This window comes from Lagopus muta, chromosome 4, assembly GCF_023343835.1.
Source record: "Lagopus muta isolate bLagMut1 chromosome 4, bLagMut1 primary, whole genome shotgun sequence".
NCBI lineage: Eukaryota > Metazoa > Chordata > Aves > Galliformes > Phasianidae > Lagopus > Lagopus muta.
Genome location: NC_064436.1, coordinates 19,757,368 through 19,776,544, shown reverse-complemented (window position 1 = coordinate 19,776,544; position 19,177 = coordinate 19,757,368). Strand labels below are relative to the sequence as shown.

Sequence of the window (19,177 nt, the reverse complement as noted above, 5' to 3'; positions counted from 1 at the left end):
GCGTTTTCCTCTCAGCAGCTTTCACCAGGACATAAGTTTGCTGCAGAAGTGGAAGGTGCTGCTCAGATGTAGTGAAGATTCTGGGTTTCACAAGGTGAAAAAGGCAAGTAGGACTGACAGACCTGGGAAAATCCCTGAAATTAAGCAGCAGTATGAAAATCACACACGTATTCATCACCAGAGACTCTATTTTGACAGCTGACTTCTTCATTCTTACATCAAAGGTGTTCATTAAAGATCAACACCCTCCACATTGGGTGGACTGACCACCCACTGGATCCTAAGGGGCTACCCACAGGCCCACCTGCTTTCCCAGGCCAGCTCCAGCCCCAGCTCTTGGCTACTTTATACCCTTTATACCTACAAAACCTGCTGGAAGTGTTCATGAGTCTCACAGCTGCTGGAAAGATTCTAGGCGGATTAGAATCAGGAGAGCCAGCCATTCCTGCTATGGATGCTGTTGTTTGGAGTGCACCCAAATCCTTGGGTTTGCTCTAGATCACTTTCAGTACTATTTTCTGTAGGGCTAGGGAATCCCTTGGGTAGAGGTGAGCTGCATTCAGAAATAGAATAGAATACTAAAATGTATCGGAGTGCTACATGATGATGCCCTAATACCTTACTAATGCTAAAAGATGTTGCATTATGTAAGAACCCTTTGATGTTTGATCTGAGAGCAAAAAACCTCTTCTCACAGAAGCAAACCCACACATTGGTTACAGCAAGTTATTTGTCAGATGTGGCATTTCTCTTCAGGAGTCCTGGCTAAAACAATTTAGCTCTACAGAGGCCTTTTGGGAGATATACTGCTGCTGGGGTATGTTCAAGATAATGGCAACCCAACAAACCTATGCAAGCACAGAAACTGGCAGCAGGGAAGGAACTTTGCCCTGACTGAATCCAAAATCCCAATTGCAACGCAACCAAAACTGGTATATTTTCTCATATTTCCCAAAGCAGCAGGACTGGTGCTGGCCACATAGAGGAGAAAGACCATGGGAAAGTCAGTGTTACAAATCCTACATGAGTCTCAGGCTGGAGAACCATTTCTGCTGAAATCTCTTCCACAGGAGCGGCGGGTTGGCAGTTAGGCTACTGGATGCACAGCATGAAATCTGGGCCAAACGTGTTTTTTACAGATAGTTACACATTTATACATTTGTAGGCATATATGTATACATACAGATAGATACATACACACCAAACTAAAGTGAGAAATTCAAAGCTACATGATGACCAACAAGTTCAATTGAGAAGTCATGGTGCCGCATGAAACACCATTTGGATCAATCAGCAATCCAAGAGCAAACACTGACCACTGCTGCCAGTGACTGCACATATCTCTTACACACTTATGAGTATGGACTACAGAGCACAATGTCTGCAAGACTGCCTGAGAAGAGCAGAGCCCCAGCAGTGAGCTCAGCCCCAAGGTGAAGCGGCCTTTCCCCACGCCACACGCCCAAAGGCAGAGCCACCAGGAAAGGAGAGCAGTCTTTGGAAGCAACTGCTGCCCGCTTTGTTCCCCTCATAAATATACATTACCTACAGCGATGACTTTGGGGAAAACCTCCCAGCACTCACATCCAGCCCGCACAAAGTCTCCTTGAATGTTTGCCTTGAGGCGAGGAGGCTCCGGGGCACAGAGCTGGTGTGTGGATCCCCCGCCTCGTCCCCCCTGCAAACAGAGAGCTGCTGCCAATGTTGAGCCCGAGCGGTAGGAGCCATCCCAGTCTGTGGCCCCAGCGGGCACAGGGACAGGCATGGGGTCTCAACATTGGCTGCAGCCCAGGCTAAAATCCCTCTCATGCGGCTGAGCTGTGGGCCTGGTTCTCTTCAAGCTGAGGAGGAGATTTAACATTTATTTTAAAAGCTAGCTTTATTTGCTCAGGGAAGACATGAATCTGCTTGCCAGCAGCTATTTTTCCACTCGCACTGCGTATCTCCCGCACCGTATTTGACACAAACCAGATTTAGCACACACCGGGTTAGGAAACTCATTTGGCTTTCCCCGCCGAGTGCACGAAGCGAAAAGCAAAGCTCTGCCACAAGATGCAGCAAGTGGCAATGTGAGATGAGCAGCTCATCTGGGGCAATGCCTCAGGAAGCCAGCTCCTCCCCGGCAGCTTCCTCAAAGGAGCCCCAGAAGCACCAGGTCTTGCTGCTGGGCTCAGCATGTGCAGCAGCTCCTGGCCCAGTCAGTAGGGTGAGCCTGGGGCAATGGGTTTCTCCCCAGGAGAAAGAATGAGCAAACGTGTCTCTCCTTTACATGCAGACAGATGGCAAACAGACCAGAAGCCATAAGGAACTCAGCCTAGCCCAGCTCCATCTCCGCTGAGCACCAATGGCAGCACCAGCCATGCCAGCAATGTCACAGTGCTACGCCTGAACCAGGGCTGAGAGGGTCAGGGGAGCTTCCACGCTCCCTCGTCCTGGCAGTGGGAACGCGCATCAATAAGCCCAACATGCAGTCATAAAAGTTGAGGAGTGTTTTGTAAAGAAATTCTTGGATGCTGGTTCATTACTGTCCCTCAACATAGAGCATGAGGCGCTACTATGCAAAAGACACTACAAGTGAAACATCCAGACTGCTGCTCAGCTCCTGCTTTCACCTTGGTCCCAGCAGTTGCCTTCTGCTGATTGTCCTCTGTCAGACACGACCAGCAGGAAGCAGGCCTTCTGCCAGGGACCTGCCCTCTGCCAACCCCTTGCACAGTGCCTCCTAATCAAATCCGTCAGCTCCTCTCACCGATCCTCCTCCCATGCAGGCTCACAAACTGGAATTCTTCGTGTTAACATTCACTCTGTTAATGAGAAATCCCCATCGGTTCATTACCCAGCGGTACCAGCCTCCGCGCTCACACACTGACATCTCTATCACCAGCAAAGCAGCTGCTGCGGGGCACGGTGAGCTCGCATGGACTGGTCCACAAGCAGAAGGAGGTACATTTCCCAGTGCCAGGCCTGCACTTCAATCTCCTTCCCCTAGAGCTGCTCTGCCTTCGGCATCTTTTCCTCCTGCACAGAGCCTCGCACCGGCTACGATGCCTCATTGGTTAGCTAACTGCTTCTGTCCTCTGGGATTTCACACATGCTGTTGATAAAAGAGCCAGTGAAAAATACATCCATTAAATGCTTGGCCTCTGCTCACTTGCTTCTTCTTTCTCTGCAAATCTTTTTTTTTTTTCCTTTTTTTTCTTTTTTTTTTTTAACAGAAGAAAAAGATGCTTTGTTCAGTAATCTACCTGGGCTGGGGCATTTCCAGAGACCTGCTGTGGGTGCTGGGTGCTGGCTCAGCTTTCACAGCTACTGAGCTCTGTAGGCTGCCCAGCTGGAGGAAAAAAGGCAAACCCCTATGCAGCAGGTCACTGCCATGCCTGACTGGAGTGGAAAGCCTCACAGGACTGCATGTGGCTTTGAGCTCCCTAGTATGTCTTCTGAAATTTTCAAGCATGACAATTAAGATTCATCTCAGTGATTATTTTCACGACGCTATCACCTCCACTGGTTCCCGACCTCCAATTTATTTTACATCAGCTTCCAAGCAAGCAGCCACTGGCAATCCCTGCCTCTGAGGCTGAGTTGTGCTGGTGATTTAGAGCAAACAGCTTTTATGTCATTACTGCCATCAAGTTCTCTCCCACTCACTTCATGTCGGCCACCTATACAGACCCATGACCCTGTCAAGCACATTTTCTCCTCTCCCACTCACTCTAAAGCCAGCAGCCTTTGGTTGAGGTAGGTACCACTCATTATAGAGTTAGTGCATGGGACAACCATCTGCTGATTACCTCTCCTTTTCCATGCCTGACCTCTGAGAGCACCCCAATGATCACGCTTTGCCCTCCTTATACTTCTAGGCAGAGGAATGAACTCCCTGTCTCCCTGCTATACCTGCACCTGCTGAGACCGGTGCACAGCAAAGGATGCCCCATGTGCAGAAAGATGGATGGTACCTAACAACAGCTGCCACTGGGTATTACTCCTGTGATGATGGAGCAAATTCTTTGAGTTCACATGCTCACATACTCCTGGTGTGATCCAACTTCCCTGGGACATGTGGTATATGCTGCCCAAGAAGACTCTAAGCCCACATAGTACTTGCACAACAATCCATCATTCTCAGCCCTTCATTTGCTGTATCACCTCCTTCTTTCACATTTGCTCGTTTGTACGTAAGCCTTCATCGTGTCCTTGGCTCTGGAACGACTTGTTCGGATCATGAGAATCCTTCCATACCACATGCTCGCTCCAGCACCCAGATCCTCTCCATAAATTACACTCAGTTTAGAAAAAGAATGAAAGAAACAAGCTTTTCCTATCAGTCACGAGACATAGGAAGCCCAGCTCACCCATTCCACGGTCCTCTTCTGATGTGTGAAGCCTTGGCCACCATAGGCAGAAGCCGTGGGAAGAGAGCTATAGGTGAGCTGCTGTGCCTGCATCTCTAACGCAAGCCGCCTGCTCCCAGCAGCAGCTGCGTGCTGCTTTCTCTCTACCATGGGAGGTCTCAGTGTCATTTTCAGCACGGCCGTACTGCCCTTTCTGGCAGCAGAGTGCCTTCAGAACCTCATCCATCCACCTACAGTGCCTGACTCGCTCCAGCTGAGGAGCAGCATGCTCCTTTGAGGCTTTGCTCATTAGCACCATGCCAGAGTCGGTCCTGGGTCCTTTCCTGCTCGAGCACCCTGCAGCTGCCCTCTCCTCTTCGCATGAGTTCACTCATCTGCATCCTGAACTCCCTGGGACTTCCCATAATTTGCCAGTGTTTATTAGATTCCTGCCTCCACCTCAAATTCTAACACTGCTGCTCTACTTGCTAAGTTGCTGAATAATCCATTATTAGCTCCTAGCCAAAGGAAGCCTGACACCAGCTAAAAACAATCCCACACAGAAGCTCAGCAGAGACTGCAGCCAGAGCAGCCTGGAACCAAAGGGAACACTGTCCTGAGACTGCAGAGGAGCTGAGCTTGAAAACGTCTCTTTTGAAACTGAGATGGGGACAAACTCTAGCAGAGAAGAGGAAAAGACTCAAACTCCACGGTGGCAAGAGCAAAGATGTTTGATGAGTGTGGCCCACTAAGAATGCAGCATCCAGCAAGACCCCCACGCTGCATTTAAGTTCCTGTACTTCACTTGGCACTGTGGTGGCTGGTTAAATATGGGGAAACACTGGAAAGCTGCAAAAAAAAAGTCAAAAGGCTTAACGCAAACCTGGCCGTGGATTTTTATGATCTTAATTAAGAAGATGCCTAGGAGTTCCAGTGAGGACAAAATATTTCCCATAATGTCTGAGAGTAGAAGTTAACAAGCCTGCTGGGATCTTTTTAGCCTCTGCAGAGCTAAGGCTTCAACATTATTAAATGGCTTTGCATCCAAAGTATGGTACAACATAGCTCAACAAAGAACAGCAAGCACAGGATGCTCAAACAGGAGATGGCTTGAGATGATGCCACAGAGTGATTCAGGAGGTGTTTGTGTGTGACTGAACAAGACATGACAGTGGAACTCAATATGGGTATCCAAAAGAAGAGAAAAGACAGGCAGACAGAGCAGGCTCCCAAACAGCAAAGAAGCGTCTAAACTAGCATGCTTCTAGACGATCCTTCAGAGCAGGTGAGTTATTAAAAAAATGCAGATGCTAAGCAGCAGAGAAACACTTCCTTGGCATGGTGGTTCTCCTCAGAAAGTGAGGTTTGCTGGCAGTTTTTAAACAAGCAGTATTGGGAATTGTTCGTCACAGAGGTCAAGTCCCAGGGACTTCCTTACAGGGACACGAGTTACTTTTTCATTCCTCCTAACTCACTCGGGTATATTCAAAAAGCTCATCGTAAGCCTTTCCCTGCGCAATCAGCAGCTGCTTCCCACCAAAGCCAGTGATCAAAAGGATTATGCGGTATTTGGTGAGACTTTAGGGTGTACATTCTAGGTTTGCCTGCTTAGAAATGTCTTATTCATCAAGCCAAACCCTTAAATCACAAGTACGATTAGAGTTGGAATCCTACCATCTTTCCTTTCACTGACACACTTCTTTTTGGCTCTTTGGAAGGCACCTGTTCTCAACCATCACCGCGCATCAAATGCATGACACGGAGTACAGAAATTAATGACTGTCTTTTATTGAACTGCCTAGAGCACATTTCTTTTAAAACCAAAAACGCAGTACCAAGATGTTGCTATTCAACAGGGACTGCTTTCTGACATACTGATCCATCCCCTAGGCAAGCCAAGCCTTCCCCGCGCTTGGTGTCAACCCAGCAAACAGAGTTGCGTGGAAAGTGACCCCACAAAGCGATGTCAGCATACACGTACAGGCAGACAGAGATGAAGTCTTGCTCTGAATTGTTGTTTACCATTCCCCACCTTGAATGAACAGTATGTCACACAGTGCTCACCTATCTACTGACTTAAACAAGTCTCCTCCTACAAGCAGTGTGGTGTGTACAGAGCATTTTACACAATCACAGCTGTAACATTTCCCAAAAGCGCTGTAGCTGTCATACAGTTCCAACCCATACTGGCTTCCATGTACACATTCCAAAGGGATTCAGACCATTTGGAGGGAAAAATTAAAAAAACAAAAAACAAGCAAACAAAAAAACTCGTTATGCTTATTGCAGCTTTAGAAAAAAACTGTTATCTTCATTGATCATATTTCTCACGACACATGCAACTTGTCCTAAACAATGCACATCCGATTTCACATCCATTTCATATCTATGTAGAGTTAAAAAGAAAGAAAGAAAAAAAAAAAAAAAAAGAAAGAAAGAAGGAAGAAGACAAATGAATCAGTTGCAGTACTGGGCCAAGTCCTAAGTCCGACACAGCATCCTGAAACCAAACAGCACAGTTTGCTTTGGTATGGACAAAAATGTTCAGAGAGCTGCTCAGTGCCATCAGGCACAGGACTGTCACAGCCAGCTAACCTCCCTCGCCACATGTACAATTTCCCTGACAAATAATCACAGTTCAACAGTTTAAAGCAAACAATTTCCAACACACACAAAAAACAGAGCTTGTATGAATGAGGCTGTTCAGACTTTGACTGGCCTACCATTTTTGCTGAATTACTTCCAATTTCTATTCAGTTCAATTACCAAATTTCACCAAGAAAATTCCTTAGGTGGGAGAGGCTTCATTTGGAACAAAAAGAATGCCTTTCATCCCCCCCTTGCATCAAACTGCGGCACCCACATCGCACGGATTGAACACTGCTGTCACGTGACTGGGGCAGCTCCTTTGCCGTGTGAGCATCACATGAAGAAGGGAGAAGAAGAAAATACAAAGCAGTACAATGGGTTACATCCAGCTTCATCTCAAGATATTCCTTGTGCTAGGCTTTTTATAGCTCAGTAGTTTGACAAAGCACAAGCTCAACCCTGTAGGGCCCTCAGTGGCTTCCTCAATGCCACATCTCTGCCGACAGCAATATGACATACCTTGCGAGACATGGTTCTAGAGCAAAAAGCCAACAGGTTTTTTGCCAACAGGTGAGTGCTCTGAGCAGCAGAGAGCGGGCCTCAGTGAGCCACGACAACATGCAGGGGCCTTGCATCACACCATCCCCAGGCACCTCAACAGGCTGAAAGGAAAACCCAGTTTTCAGGAAAACCCGAAGGCCTTATGCTGCATGGCATTCCCAGCGGACACAGCAAAGCAGTTAAGGTGATCAGGTTGGGTGCTGCTTCTGCTGAAACCACTTGCTGTGACCTTAACCTAGGTGAAGGATCTCAAGCTACCTTTGGATGTGGCTTGGTGAGGTGCCTCAGGTTTGGAGGCTGTATTTTGTGTTGGTATACAGAAGCTGGCATTCCCAGTTGGTATCTGGAGGTCGATACTGCAGGTTGATATGCAAACTTTAATAGTGCGTGCTCCTAATTGGTGAGGCTGCTACAAGTAAAGCAAGCGGCACCACCTGTTTGACAGAAGCCATCTCACATCAGGGTTGAATAGTGCATGCCAGCTGCAAGCCAGCCCTCCATCCCCTTCTGCTATCACTAACCGACTGGACAGCGGGGTCAGGAGGGCTTCCTTCCAAGAGGGGAAGGATGCACAGCCTTAGCTGGCTCCCTATCTCCTTAACTCGTAGCAGTAGCGAGACACGTCCGCCCATCCGAGGCAAACAAATAGTCTCAGTGGGTGAATAAAGATTATGCCTCTTTAAACCAACTGTAAATCTGCATGAAGACAGAACGTACATACACAAGTAGTCAGTGTGCAATGTGACGTCAATCTGAGTTTTACAGATTTATTATTACTGTACATAAAATCTCCTAGTAATAATAACATTCTATGTAAAATACTAGAGCATTGGGACACTTTGCGGGTGAAAACCATACAAGAAAAATAGGAAAAAGTAGGTCAAGTGTTTAAAAAAAATGCTGGAAGGGAAGCACGCCATTAAAAATGTAAGGGTTGGGGGCTGGAACGCATTAGTGTGAATCTCTTCCATTCGGTGTACTAACCTTGAGAGTTGCATTGCACAGAAGAACGAATTTAAAGGAAAAACGAGAGAAATGCTTGCATTGGGATCAATCAGTTTGCTGTTTATTGTTATTATTCTCGCTTTCTGTTTATTTTGTTTTTAAGCACATTCCCACCCCTGCCTTGAGCCATCTCTACAACTCGCAGCCACGCTGAATACAACTCTCGCACCTTAAGGATGCACCAGGACACCCACCCGCCCACCCTGGCCATGCCGCCACGCTCCGTTACGTGGTTAAAGAGAAGAAAAGAACGAAAGGGAAATGAGAAACAACCTCAAGGGAAGGCTGCTCCTCTTGGGACCTTCCTCGCCTACTGATCCTACTGCTGTTTCTTCAAAGAAAGGAGCCACGCTCTGTGACATACTTGTGGCACGAGGCGATGCTCGGCTGACACCTCTACAGATGGGACCAGAGATCTGCGTTTGTGTGGCTGATGGAACACCAAGGGGGAGAGGGAGTGAAGAGAAGTGAAGGCAGCTGGTTACGAGAGCATGCGAGCGGCTAGTAAATCCATGGTGTTTCAGTCACACCGGTTAAGCAATTCTAACAGGTGGCACGCCTTAGCAGCTTTTAGGGCTGCCAAATCCCTCCATCCGGAATGAGGAAATTCTGGAGATGCAGCCAGGGAAGCATGCGAACCCACTGGAAGATCGGCAAGTGTGCAAGCACATTTCCCAAGATATCTCACTTTCCAGACAGGTCGATGAGCCCTCAGAAGCTGTAATTTATCACATTCAGCCCAACAGCACCCGGGCTAGTGAGCCCAACCAGAGAGTCCTGTGTTTTCCTAGCAAACTTTGTACAAAATCAACCAAGCTGCTACCGAGAAAGACATAAGCTGCTAAGCCTATCTGGTTTCTCATGTGCGGAGTCTGTGCCAGGTATGGGGTTAGCAATGCTGGGCCACTACACATGCGCAATGACAGCTTGAGACCATGCAGAGCTACGGAGCAAACTCCAGCAAGAGTAGGTCCCTCTCACCAGTGGTTCCCTCTCACCAGAACAGTGGTGAGGATGGCTACAGAGGAGTTAATGCCATCAACCACATGTACCTTCAGAACCAAGCATCCCTCGGCAGTGCCAACACCAATGCCACCACCCACATTGATGTAATGCAGGACAGACCAGCGGGCTCTTGCTGTTTCCCCCAGGCCCTCTGGCTGGCTCACTCCTGCCTGCACCGAGCCAGAGCACCAAAACAAGGTCTCAATTAGTTGCTAATTTCTGTGACTATGGATCCCGATGTCACCCCATGTGCACTGTTCCTCTGCACTGAATCCATCATTCTCGACACCTCCAGACACATCCAATGTACGCGCCTCGCCAGCAACGCTATAATTTTTAATAATGACAAGGGATTACGTGTGATTACTGGGCTTCCCTCTCCTCATTCCCCTGCCTACCGACGAGCCCCAGCCGCGCTCTGTGCAGCGGGTGTTCTGCCTTCCATTGTCTGTTGGGCTTGGCACGTTCACCAAAACCTCTGCCAACACAAGACCCTGTCTGCACAGCCAGGAGCGCTAGGCACATCCGTCAGGTTCGGAAGCACAGTGTAAAGACAAACGTGGATGCAGGTCAGAGGGCAAGCAGCCCAGCGTACCTCTGCTATTTTCCCACCGTGCTCCCCAGGCCATGAGTGGGCTACTCTGCAAAACGTACTACACGGGCACGTGTCATAGCACCGGCTTTGCCACCGGCCAGCCCCAGATGGGTGAGCCAACGCTTCCCCAGACTTCTGCTGGGGCACTGCTCAGCTCCAGCTCTCCCTCTCCCCACCATCCCGGCCCTAAAACCGCCCTGAAACAACCACGATCTCCAGGAAAAGGAAAAAAGAATAAAGAAAAAAAAAAAAATTAACAAAAAGCAGCGAAACCAGCCGGCCACCAGTCTACTGGGTCACGCAGTGGGCGCACCGGGCGAGCAGCACCTCGGCTCGGCTCTGCACGGCACGGGGCGGCGGGCAGGGCGCAGCCTCCGACCCCGCAACCCGCAGGGGAGCGGCCGCAGGGCGGCGGGGCCGGGGCCGGGCGCGGCGGGGCGGGGGCGGCGGGCGCGGGGCCGCGCCGGCGGCGGGAGCACCCTCAGAGCCTGAAGGAGGCTTCGGAGAACGGGTGCTGCATCTTGAAGCTAGACAAGAAGCACTGCAGGGGCGGGGGCAGGGGGTTGAGGAGGGACGGCGGGAGGCTGGGGAAAAAGAAATCATCTCCTCTGACCTCTAGCGAAGTGCCAGGTTTTTTCTTAAGCTCTTCACATTTCCTAAATTTGCAGATCTGGTGTCCCGTTTTGCGGTTCCTGCAACTGCTGCAGACTCCACAGTTGATGAGCCGCTTGCAGGGCACGCACACCCCGCAGCGTTTCCGCTTCTTCTTGGCGGGGTTGCCCGCCCCGGCCCCGGCCCCGGCGCCTCCTCCTCCGCCGCCACCACCTCCGCCACCACCGCCGGCCCCCCCGCCGCCGCCGCCGCCGCCGCCTCCTCCTCCGCCGCCCCCCGCGCCGGCGGCGGCGCCCAGGGCGGAGGCGGGGGCGGCCGAGGCGTGGCTCTGCGGGCAGTCCGCCAGGTTGGCGATCTGGAAGGCGCTGTCTGTGACGGCGGCCGAAGCCGCGGCGGGGGAGTGCAGGGCCGTCATGACGATGACCCCGGGTGGCAGCGAGAGGCCGCCCAGCGCCGGGATGGCCGAGAAGGTGCCGACGCGCTCGGGGAGGTTCATGATGTCGGCTTCGGCGGCGCCGCACTTGAGCTTGTTCATGCACTCGCCCGCCAGTGGCCGGCAGTGCTCGGGGGCCAAGCCGGAGAGGAAGTTGCCGTTGGCCATAGGCAGCGCGGGCTGCTCGGCCGGCGCGCAGCCGGGCTTGCCCAGGCGCTGCGAGTCGCTCCGGTGGTGCATGCCGCCCCTGCCGGCGTGCAGCGAGGAGGCGGCGGCGGCCGCGGAGGCGGCGGCGACGGCGGCGGAGGAGGAGGAGGAGGAGGGCTTCCTCGCGCCGCCCGCCGCGCCGCCGCCGCCGCCGCCGCTGCCCCAGAGCATGGCGGTGGCGGCGGCGGCGGCGGTGTCGCAGTTCCAGGGGGACATGCCGATGCGGGCGGCGGCGGCGGCGGCGGCGCTGGGGAAGATGGGGGTGGTGATGCGCGCGATCTTGGCCGCCTGCGGGAAGGCGCCGCCGTTGGTCTTGTAGAAGGTGGCGAAGGAGCGGTACCTCTCCATCTCCGAGTTGTAATCCACAAGGCTGTTGAGGGCCCCCTCGGGCAGGTGGCTGTCCTTGGGCAGCCCCGGCGCCTCGGGGTTGGGGCCGCTCTCCACGCACACGTTGGTGTTCATGGTGGCGGCGAGCGGGTGGGGGTCGGGGGGAGCTCAGTCCCACGCGGGGCGCGTCCCCGGCGACGCCGAGCGGCCGGCCGGCTTGGCCTGCCGCATCCTCACGGGAGCTGAAAGACACAAAGTGGATTCCCAGGGGGGGGCGGGAGCCAGGGGAGGGCGCGGGGAATTCCCGGCGAAGTCTGCAGGCGGGCGCGGGGCCGGGGCTGCCCACCGGCGGAGAAACCGTAAGGGGAAAACAAAAAAAAAAAAAAAAAAAAAAAAAGGAAAAAAGAAAAAAAGAAAAAAAGAAAAAAAAAAAAAAGAAAAAAAAAAGGGGGGGGTGAGGGGGGAGGCGGGAAGGGGATGAAAAAAAAGCCCCGAAGAGAAGGAGGCGGGGAGCCGCCAGCTGCCGCCGTGTCCTTCTGCGCCCGGCGGTCATTAGCGCCGCGGCACAGCTGGCAGCGGGGCGACAGCCGAGACAGCAGCGCCGGGGCAGGCGAGCCGTAACCGCGCCGAGGCCCCGGGCGCTGCGGGAGCCGGAGCTCACCCCGCAGGGAGGGAGGGATCCCCGAGGCCGTCTGCAGGGAGCCGCGGGGTCAGGGCGGCCGCCCGCAGGCCGCTGCCGGGGGGCTCGGTTTAGAGGCGGGAGAAAGGCACGTTACGGCAGCCTTCGCCAACTGAGGCGAAACAGCAGTAGAACTTCAAAAGCCCTCAGTTTCCGAACAGTGGCTCTTTGTTTTCCAGCTGCCGTACCTGAGCGGCTCAGATACTTCAGCACCTTTTCCGACGGGCGGCCATCGGGCAGAGCCTCCGCTCCGGGCACGCCGCGGGGCCGCATCTAGCTGCCAGACGCCGCCACGTTCAGTTCCAAATGGTTATCAATTACGGTAATTACGATCGTAATTAGATTAATGAACCGTTCGGAGCCCAACCTACCGAGCGCACCAACTTCATCTTCTCCCGAGGCACCGAAAAGCGGGCTTTATGTCAACAGATCCGAGCGCAGGGAGCGCGAACCTGAGCGAGAAGCCTCGCCCCGGGCTGGAGTGCGGCGGGAGGAGACCGGGAGCCGCTCTGCGTCCTTCCCTCGGCGGGGAAGGGACGAGCCTGGGATGCAGCCGGCAATACAAAGGCTGCCCCGAGAGGAAGGCGAGCGGAGCCGCACGGCCTCGGGGCCTCCGGCGGCGGCGGGCACGCATCGATCACGCACCGAGAGGCCGCGTGCCGGGGGCTGAGCCCGCAGCCCTCACCGGGGACCGCCGGCGGGAGGCGGCCGTGGCCGTGCATGTTCGCTCCCGCACGTCTGGCGTGCAGGAGCCGGGGTGCAGAGGTCATATTTGACATTCGGGAGGAGGGGCGGGGGCAGATTAATTAATAAATTAATGCCCCGGCGCCTTTTCTCGCCCGGCTCTGGCGTTCAGGTACTTTGGCGAGCCCTGAGGACAAGAACGACGGCAAAAAATAAAAGATACAAAAAGCCGCCGACAAAGCACAAAATGAGAAAGATAAAAAAAAGAAAACCCACCCCCCTTAAAGAACAAAACAAACAAACAACAACAAAAAAAAAACACAGAGAAGGAAGGAGGAGAGGGAAAAAAAGCAAAACAGTCACTTACCGGGCTCTTTATTGGGGGGGCTTGGATGCGCAGCCTGCCCGCCGCTAATTAGTTGCACATCAGTCCCTAACACAAAGAAGGAGACGGAGCAGCGGCGGCAGCGAGCATCCAGCTGTGTCCTGGCGGCTCCTCAATTACAACTTTGCGACTTGTAAACAAACTGCGAGGGGCGGCGGGAAGGGGCGCGGGGGGCGGGGGTGCCCATCCGGCAGCGCCGAGCCGCTAAACAAATACCTGCGAGCGCCGTTCCCCTCGCTCCCTCTCTCCGTCTCGTTGCAGAGAGGAGGAGGAGGAGGAGGAGGAGGCGGGGGAGGCGACGGGGGGCGAGGAAGGAGCAGGCACCGAGGGAGCGCGCGTGTGAGTGTGCGTGTGTGTGTGTGTGCGTGCGAGGGCGGGCGGGAGCCCCGGGCCGCGTCCCCGCGCCGCGGCCGTGCGCGCCGGGCGGGCGGGGCGGGAGGGAGGGAGGGTGGGAAGGAAGGAGGGAGGCGGCGGGGCCGGGGGGAGCGGGCGGGGATGCGGGAGGCGGGCGGCCGCTGCCCAGCCGCCGCGAGAGGCGCGCACGGGCCGCCACCCTGCCCGCGGCACGGCACGGCACAGCACAGCGCACAGCGGGGGGCTGCGAGAGCCGCGCTGACGGGAGGCGCAGCTAGGCGCGCAACTTGGTGCCAGCGGCTCAGCGATCGGCAGCATCGTTCGTAGCTGCTGCTGTTGATTTTGCGGGAGGTTTAGGTGCTGCGCGTTGTGGGCAGGTGGAAGGGAAAGAGCTGGCTTGCAGATGTGATGCGGCCTCCGGAAACCCACGGTGTGCCCGCGACCACGTTGCCTTTGGAAAGCCGAAGTTGGGTGGCAACGTCGGTGCTGGCCGCATGTGGGGTCACCCCATGGGCACCCGGCCAGAAGCATGCCACACACCCCCACCGCTTTGAATCTTACATCTGCCTCTGGTCCAGCAGAGCAGTAGCAGAGCAGGGTCTGTCGGACAGCCCTCAGTTAGCTGAGGAGCACCAACACTTGTATGCATTATTCGGAGCCCACGGTGGTGCATCCAACTGATCATCTGCCTCTAAACACACAGTGTGCATTTGAAAATACCCCAAACAGGTGTTAACGCATTAAAGCATCACCTCCCAAGGAGACGGCACAATCCTGCAGGACGGGTCTTTTCAGAAGAACTTTTGGGGAAAAATACAACCGAGGGGAAATGGTATTTCAGGAACATCACAGAATGCAGGGGCTCTGAGCACCTGATGGAGTCGTATATGTCCCTGTTCACTGCAGGAGAGTCAGACCAGATGGCCTAGAAGGTCCCTTCCAACTCAAACGGTTCTGTGATTCCCTACCCCTCTTCCCCCTTCCTTAGTTCCCATGCCCTGTGCAATACCCAAGCACTCGGCACACCATTCAAACACACAGCCTGAAATGCACACTTCCTCTCATTGCAGCCTTGGTCACACACTAGCAGTCCTTTCTGAGTTAATCTATTACTCTGAAAGAGTTACATTGTTAATAACCAAAAAGAAGAAAGGAGAAAAACCTCTACCCAACTTTTCTCATGTATAAGGAAGGACGTTTCATATATTTTCCACTTGTCAGTTGGATTTCCAATTGAGTTGGATTGCAATGCTATAGATAATCCTTCTGCTCCAGCTCAAAACTTGCACACTTTTCTAATGCCTGGGAAGAAGCATGGAATTCACTCCAGATGGGTTCTCTCCAAAACCTTCTGTTCAGGAAGGTTGTTTTGTTTTCAGATACAAGCCTGCTTTATCGTGCAGCCCACCCCAAGCTCGAGAGCGTCAGAGGATGGGAAGAATGGAAAATGTACAGGTGTTTGTTGGCGAGGCAACAAACGAATTCCAGATTGTCCTTCTCACTGTAATCCCTGCTTTGATGGGAGGGATGGAAAGTTGGAAATCCCAGGCTCTGCTTTTCATCCAGAAGCCATTGCTATTTCATTTTTAGCAGGAATACAGAGCCCGTGGTGAACACAGAAGCTGCTCTTCTCTGGTTGTTCAAGAAGAAAACTGTAAAAAAAAAGATCCCAAGTTCATTTTTTCTGCTCTTGTTTATTCCATGCCTTGCTCTCATGCCTATCTGTAAAGTGGCCATTGTAAACCTATCCCAACCTGTTGTTGATCCTATAAGTGTTGTATTAGCATTAGAAAAAGGGGGGAGATAGATAGCAGCAAACATGCTCAACTTTTTGAATGCCTCCTAAAACAACAAAAGGAAAAATAGCCATAGAGTCATTGAATGGTCTGTGACAGAAGGGAACTTTAAGACCATAAAAATCTCAAGAAATACTTTCTTTGGTTGTGATGTTGCATAGGTCTGGCCGCTTTCTCCCTGAAATAACCACAGATTCTGTTACCATCTCAGTTCCACACTGCAAGAAAAGGTGTATATTTACAGCTCTGTCAATGCCTTGCTCCCTTCATCTGTTGTCACATTTTCACTGTTAGAGATGCAGACTCATATGGAATAAGCTTGTTTTTCAAGTACTTGATTTCACACAACACTATTATTTATGGCTAAGGCTTGATTGGGAGGAATGACAATCAATCACTCGAAGCTGGTGTCAGTGCCAGGAGCATTCGTATCCTACAGGCCACCCTTCTGACTGGCAGCAAGCATCAGCACACAGCGGTTGGCCATATCCCTTACTGTCCCCTGAGGTCAATGTTAATCAGCCTTCAGCTTTTCTGCCAGAAGGCATAAAAAAGGGATTCCACATGCTGCGTGGTGCAGGACTGACAGATAAGCCCACAGCAGCGCTCTAGACCATCTCCAGTGTCCCCAGAACCCGTTTCTTTCATAGATTTCAGAGGTATCCCACAGCCGAGCAGCGCTGTGGAGGTCAGCTGACTTCTCTACACACTAGGGAGTCTGAAAGATGCCAGATGCTGACAGCACAATATCCATCATCTAATGACAAATTATCGTCTCCTTTCCAATGGTGAACGTTCAGCAGCAGGCACCATCTTGCAGAAGAGGTAGCTGCTGGGGTTCAAATAATGCTAACTTTCATCATCGCATAATTGTCACCTCAGCTCTCTGAGTATCTCTCAGCGTTGTCATACTCGCTGCTGTGACCCTGCAGAGTCAAGAAAGGGGTTGTTGGAAAAAGGAAATGAGACCCCTGATGCGAACAGCCGGTGAAAGAATGCATCACACTCAAAGAACAGCGACAAAATGTGAGCTACTGGGCCCGGGCAGGTGGACAAGAGGGCATATGCTGAGGAGCCAACAAAACCTGGCAAAACAGATAGATAAACTGTATCACGAGGATGTGATAGGAAAACAGGGGCAGGACTAAACACAGAAAGCACCACCAGGGACACAAGCAAATTGTTTTGTCTCAACAAGATCTATCCTTTCTCACATGTGCACAGTCCTGTCCAAAGGTGCAGTCACACCAATATTTTAAGCCAGCAACAGAGCTGTTATCAAGGCAGCTGGTGCTGCACTGCCTGCACCCCCTCGGCTGCCCCTCCCTCACCAGCTGCTTCCCTGCCTGCATGCTCGCACTAAGGATCACCTCCAGCCGGTACTGAGCCCTCCCTGAGTGTAACTCTACCCCCCAGCAAGTGTGCACCTGCCGTACACCACAGCCTTACAACACAGCAAACATGGCCCCGAGTACAGAGATCTTGTTAAAACATGCTGCAGGCAGTCCAGGAGATGCTATCAAGAAGCTAAACAAGAAGCAATGTACCTCTGGTCTTTAAATTCTTGCCTGTTATCCCCGCTGAATCTACTTGACTCAAAGTTGCAAAGCGTTACTGGAAGCAGGACGGCAGAAATGCACCTTGTGAATTCACTTATTGCACTCAGTACTTAAAGGCCCACAACTTTTTAGTTGATAACTGAGATTAACAGGCTTCTCTCTTTTATATCTGGGATTGTACTGCAGTACAAAAATGACACAAAAAACTAACACAAATACTTTAGTGCAGAGCTCGTATAGCACACAGAGCTTCCTTAGTACCCAAGCCCATTTAACACGCGAATTTGCAGTTACACACAGTAATGAATTGACCAACAATTGCCTGTATAGACAAAGTGGACATTAAGGCTTTACACAACACCACCAAAGTATTTAGAAGTTAGTTTATCACGCATAGCAAAGCTGGGCTTCTTCAGACTTCTAATGAAAGCTGATACAGCCATTGCCTGATTACTGTAACGTACACGCAATCATTAATACAAAAGTCCTCCTTAACTATCTTTATTTTATGGCCACAGTTATCCTAGGAGGGAACAGGAGGGGGGAAGGGGAAAGCAATGCTTCTTGCTTGTGTTTATGCCAACTGTAATGGGGTTGTGGCATTGAAGAACGCCAATTAGACACCAAAGTTTATTTCGTGGCCTTGACAACAAGATGTGGGTCTAACAAGACATAGGAAAGCAGCATATGACGTTCTGAGGGCAGAATGAGACAAAATGACACTGTTTGACATTAATCCAGGGGCTGTGGCCAGCTTTCTGCAGTGCCAGAGATTGATTGCTGGCTAGTATGTGAAGGTGGTCTGAATCCACAGTCCCCATTTCAGCTGCGCTGAACCAAGTCCTGTTACAGGTAAGGAGCTGAGCCCTGGCATCTGCATGTAACCAACAATCCTGTTCTTCAGCAGCAAAAACACAGACAAAGAAAAGATTCATAAGGGATCTGGTAATTATTTCTCAAGTTTGTTCAGCAAACTGCACTCTGTTGTTATTTTGCTGCTGGCTCCTGCTAATAATTTGCTCTCCATTTATAAAGAATAGAGCCTCCAAAAAATTTGTTGGCATCTGGCTCAATCAAAATGAAAAAAGTCGTAATAAGGAAACTGTCTTTCAGAAAGAGTGAGGATTGTGTTCTCTGAATGTAGATTTTTTTAATGACTTTGGATTTTGCAGATTGTAGTCATTATACAGCTATTTATGAGGAAGTATTATTGTTGTCTTTGTCAACAAAAAAACCTCGAGAACACTGTCTGTCACCTAGAATTGGTATTGCCACAAAATAAATCTTCTCTCAGCGTTCCTGTGGATGTTTTCACAGGATCGTTAGAGAACCTGAACCCCACTATTAGTGCAAATTAAAAATTATTTAATAGTGCTGCCTGTGAAAGGGTGCTGTTTTTACAGCTGTCAAAGACCTCAGACACCGATCATTTTGTATAACAATACATTATTTTCTTTTAGTACTTCTAGACAAATTGCAGGTGTTATCTTATGATTCTTTTAATGTCTGTATTATTGTAAAAGCACTAGAATGAGTGAATAAATAGTCACCTAAAATAGGTATTGATTCTGAATCTTTAAAAGCAAAGTACCAAGAACATCAGTAATATGTTTACCTCAAAAATATGAATATCTTTACGTACCATTCCATTCACACTGAAAATTCTGGAGCTTTGTACCTCTTTGGAGAGAGTTCCTACTGTGCACCATTTACACCTCACATAAACTTGTAGGTTAAGTGGTACATTAGTCTTGCTTGCAATCAGAAATTACACCTGTCCTTCGGGAATGCTTCTAAATATTTTGACTTTAATGACGGAGCTTTTTAGCCTTTCTCTTTGTTCAAGTCAAAGTTAGCTTCTTGTTGCTTCCCCTGTTGCTCCTGCTCCCATGTGCAGAATCCCACCTGCTAAAACCCACCACTGCCAAACATGCAGCAGACTGTAGACAAAAGACAACGTTCAATGAAACAGGAACCACTGAATTTCCCATTCAGGCCACGACCATAAAACAGTGGGGTCACAGCAGACCTGTAGCATGCATGAAGAAGCAGATC

General features: G+C 51.2%; 1 protein-coding gene and 1 long non-coding RNA gene across 2 annotated transcripts in view; both read right to left on the bottom strand.

Moving 5' to 3' along the window:
• Nucleotides 1-19,177, bottom strand: part of LOC125692105 (uncharacterized) — a 95,207-nt gene that overhangs the window by 4,968 nt on the left and 71,062 nt on the right. The gene's annotated exons all lie outside the window — the stretch shown is intronic.
• On the bottom strand, nt 10,531-11,842 carry CXXC4 (CXXC finger protein 4). The gene has a single exon (XM_048942209.1). The coding sequence runs from the start codon at nt 11,798-11,800 to the stop codon at nt 10,568-10,570; it is 1,233 nt and encodes a 410-aa protein (XP_048798166.1). The 5' UTR covers nt 11,801-11,842; the 3' UTR covers nt 10,531-10,567.

Bases quoted from the DNA above. Each gene is read 5' to 3' on its own strand.
- CXXC4 (XM_048942209.1), bottom strand. From the start codon at position 11,800: ATGAACACCAACGTGTGCGTGGAGAGCGGCCCCAACCCCGAGGCGCCG.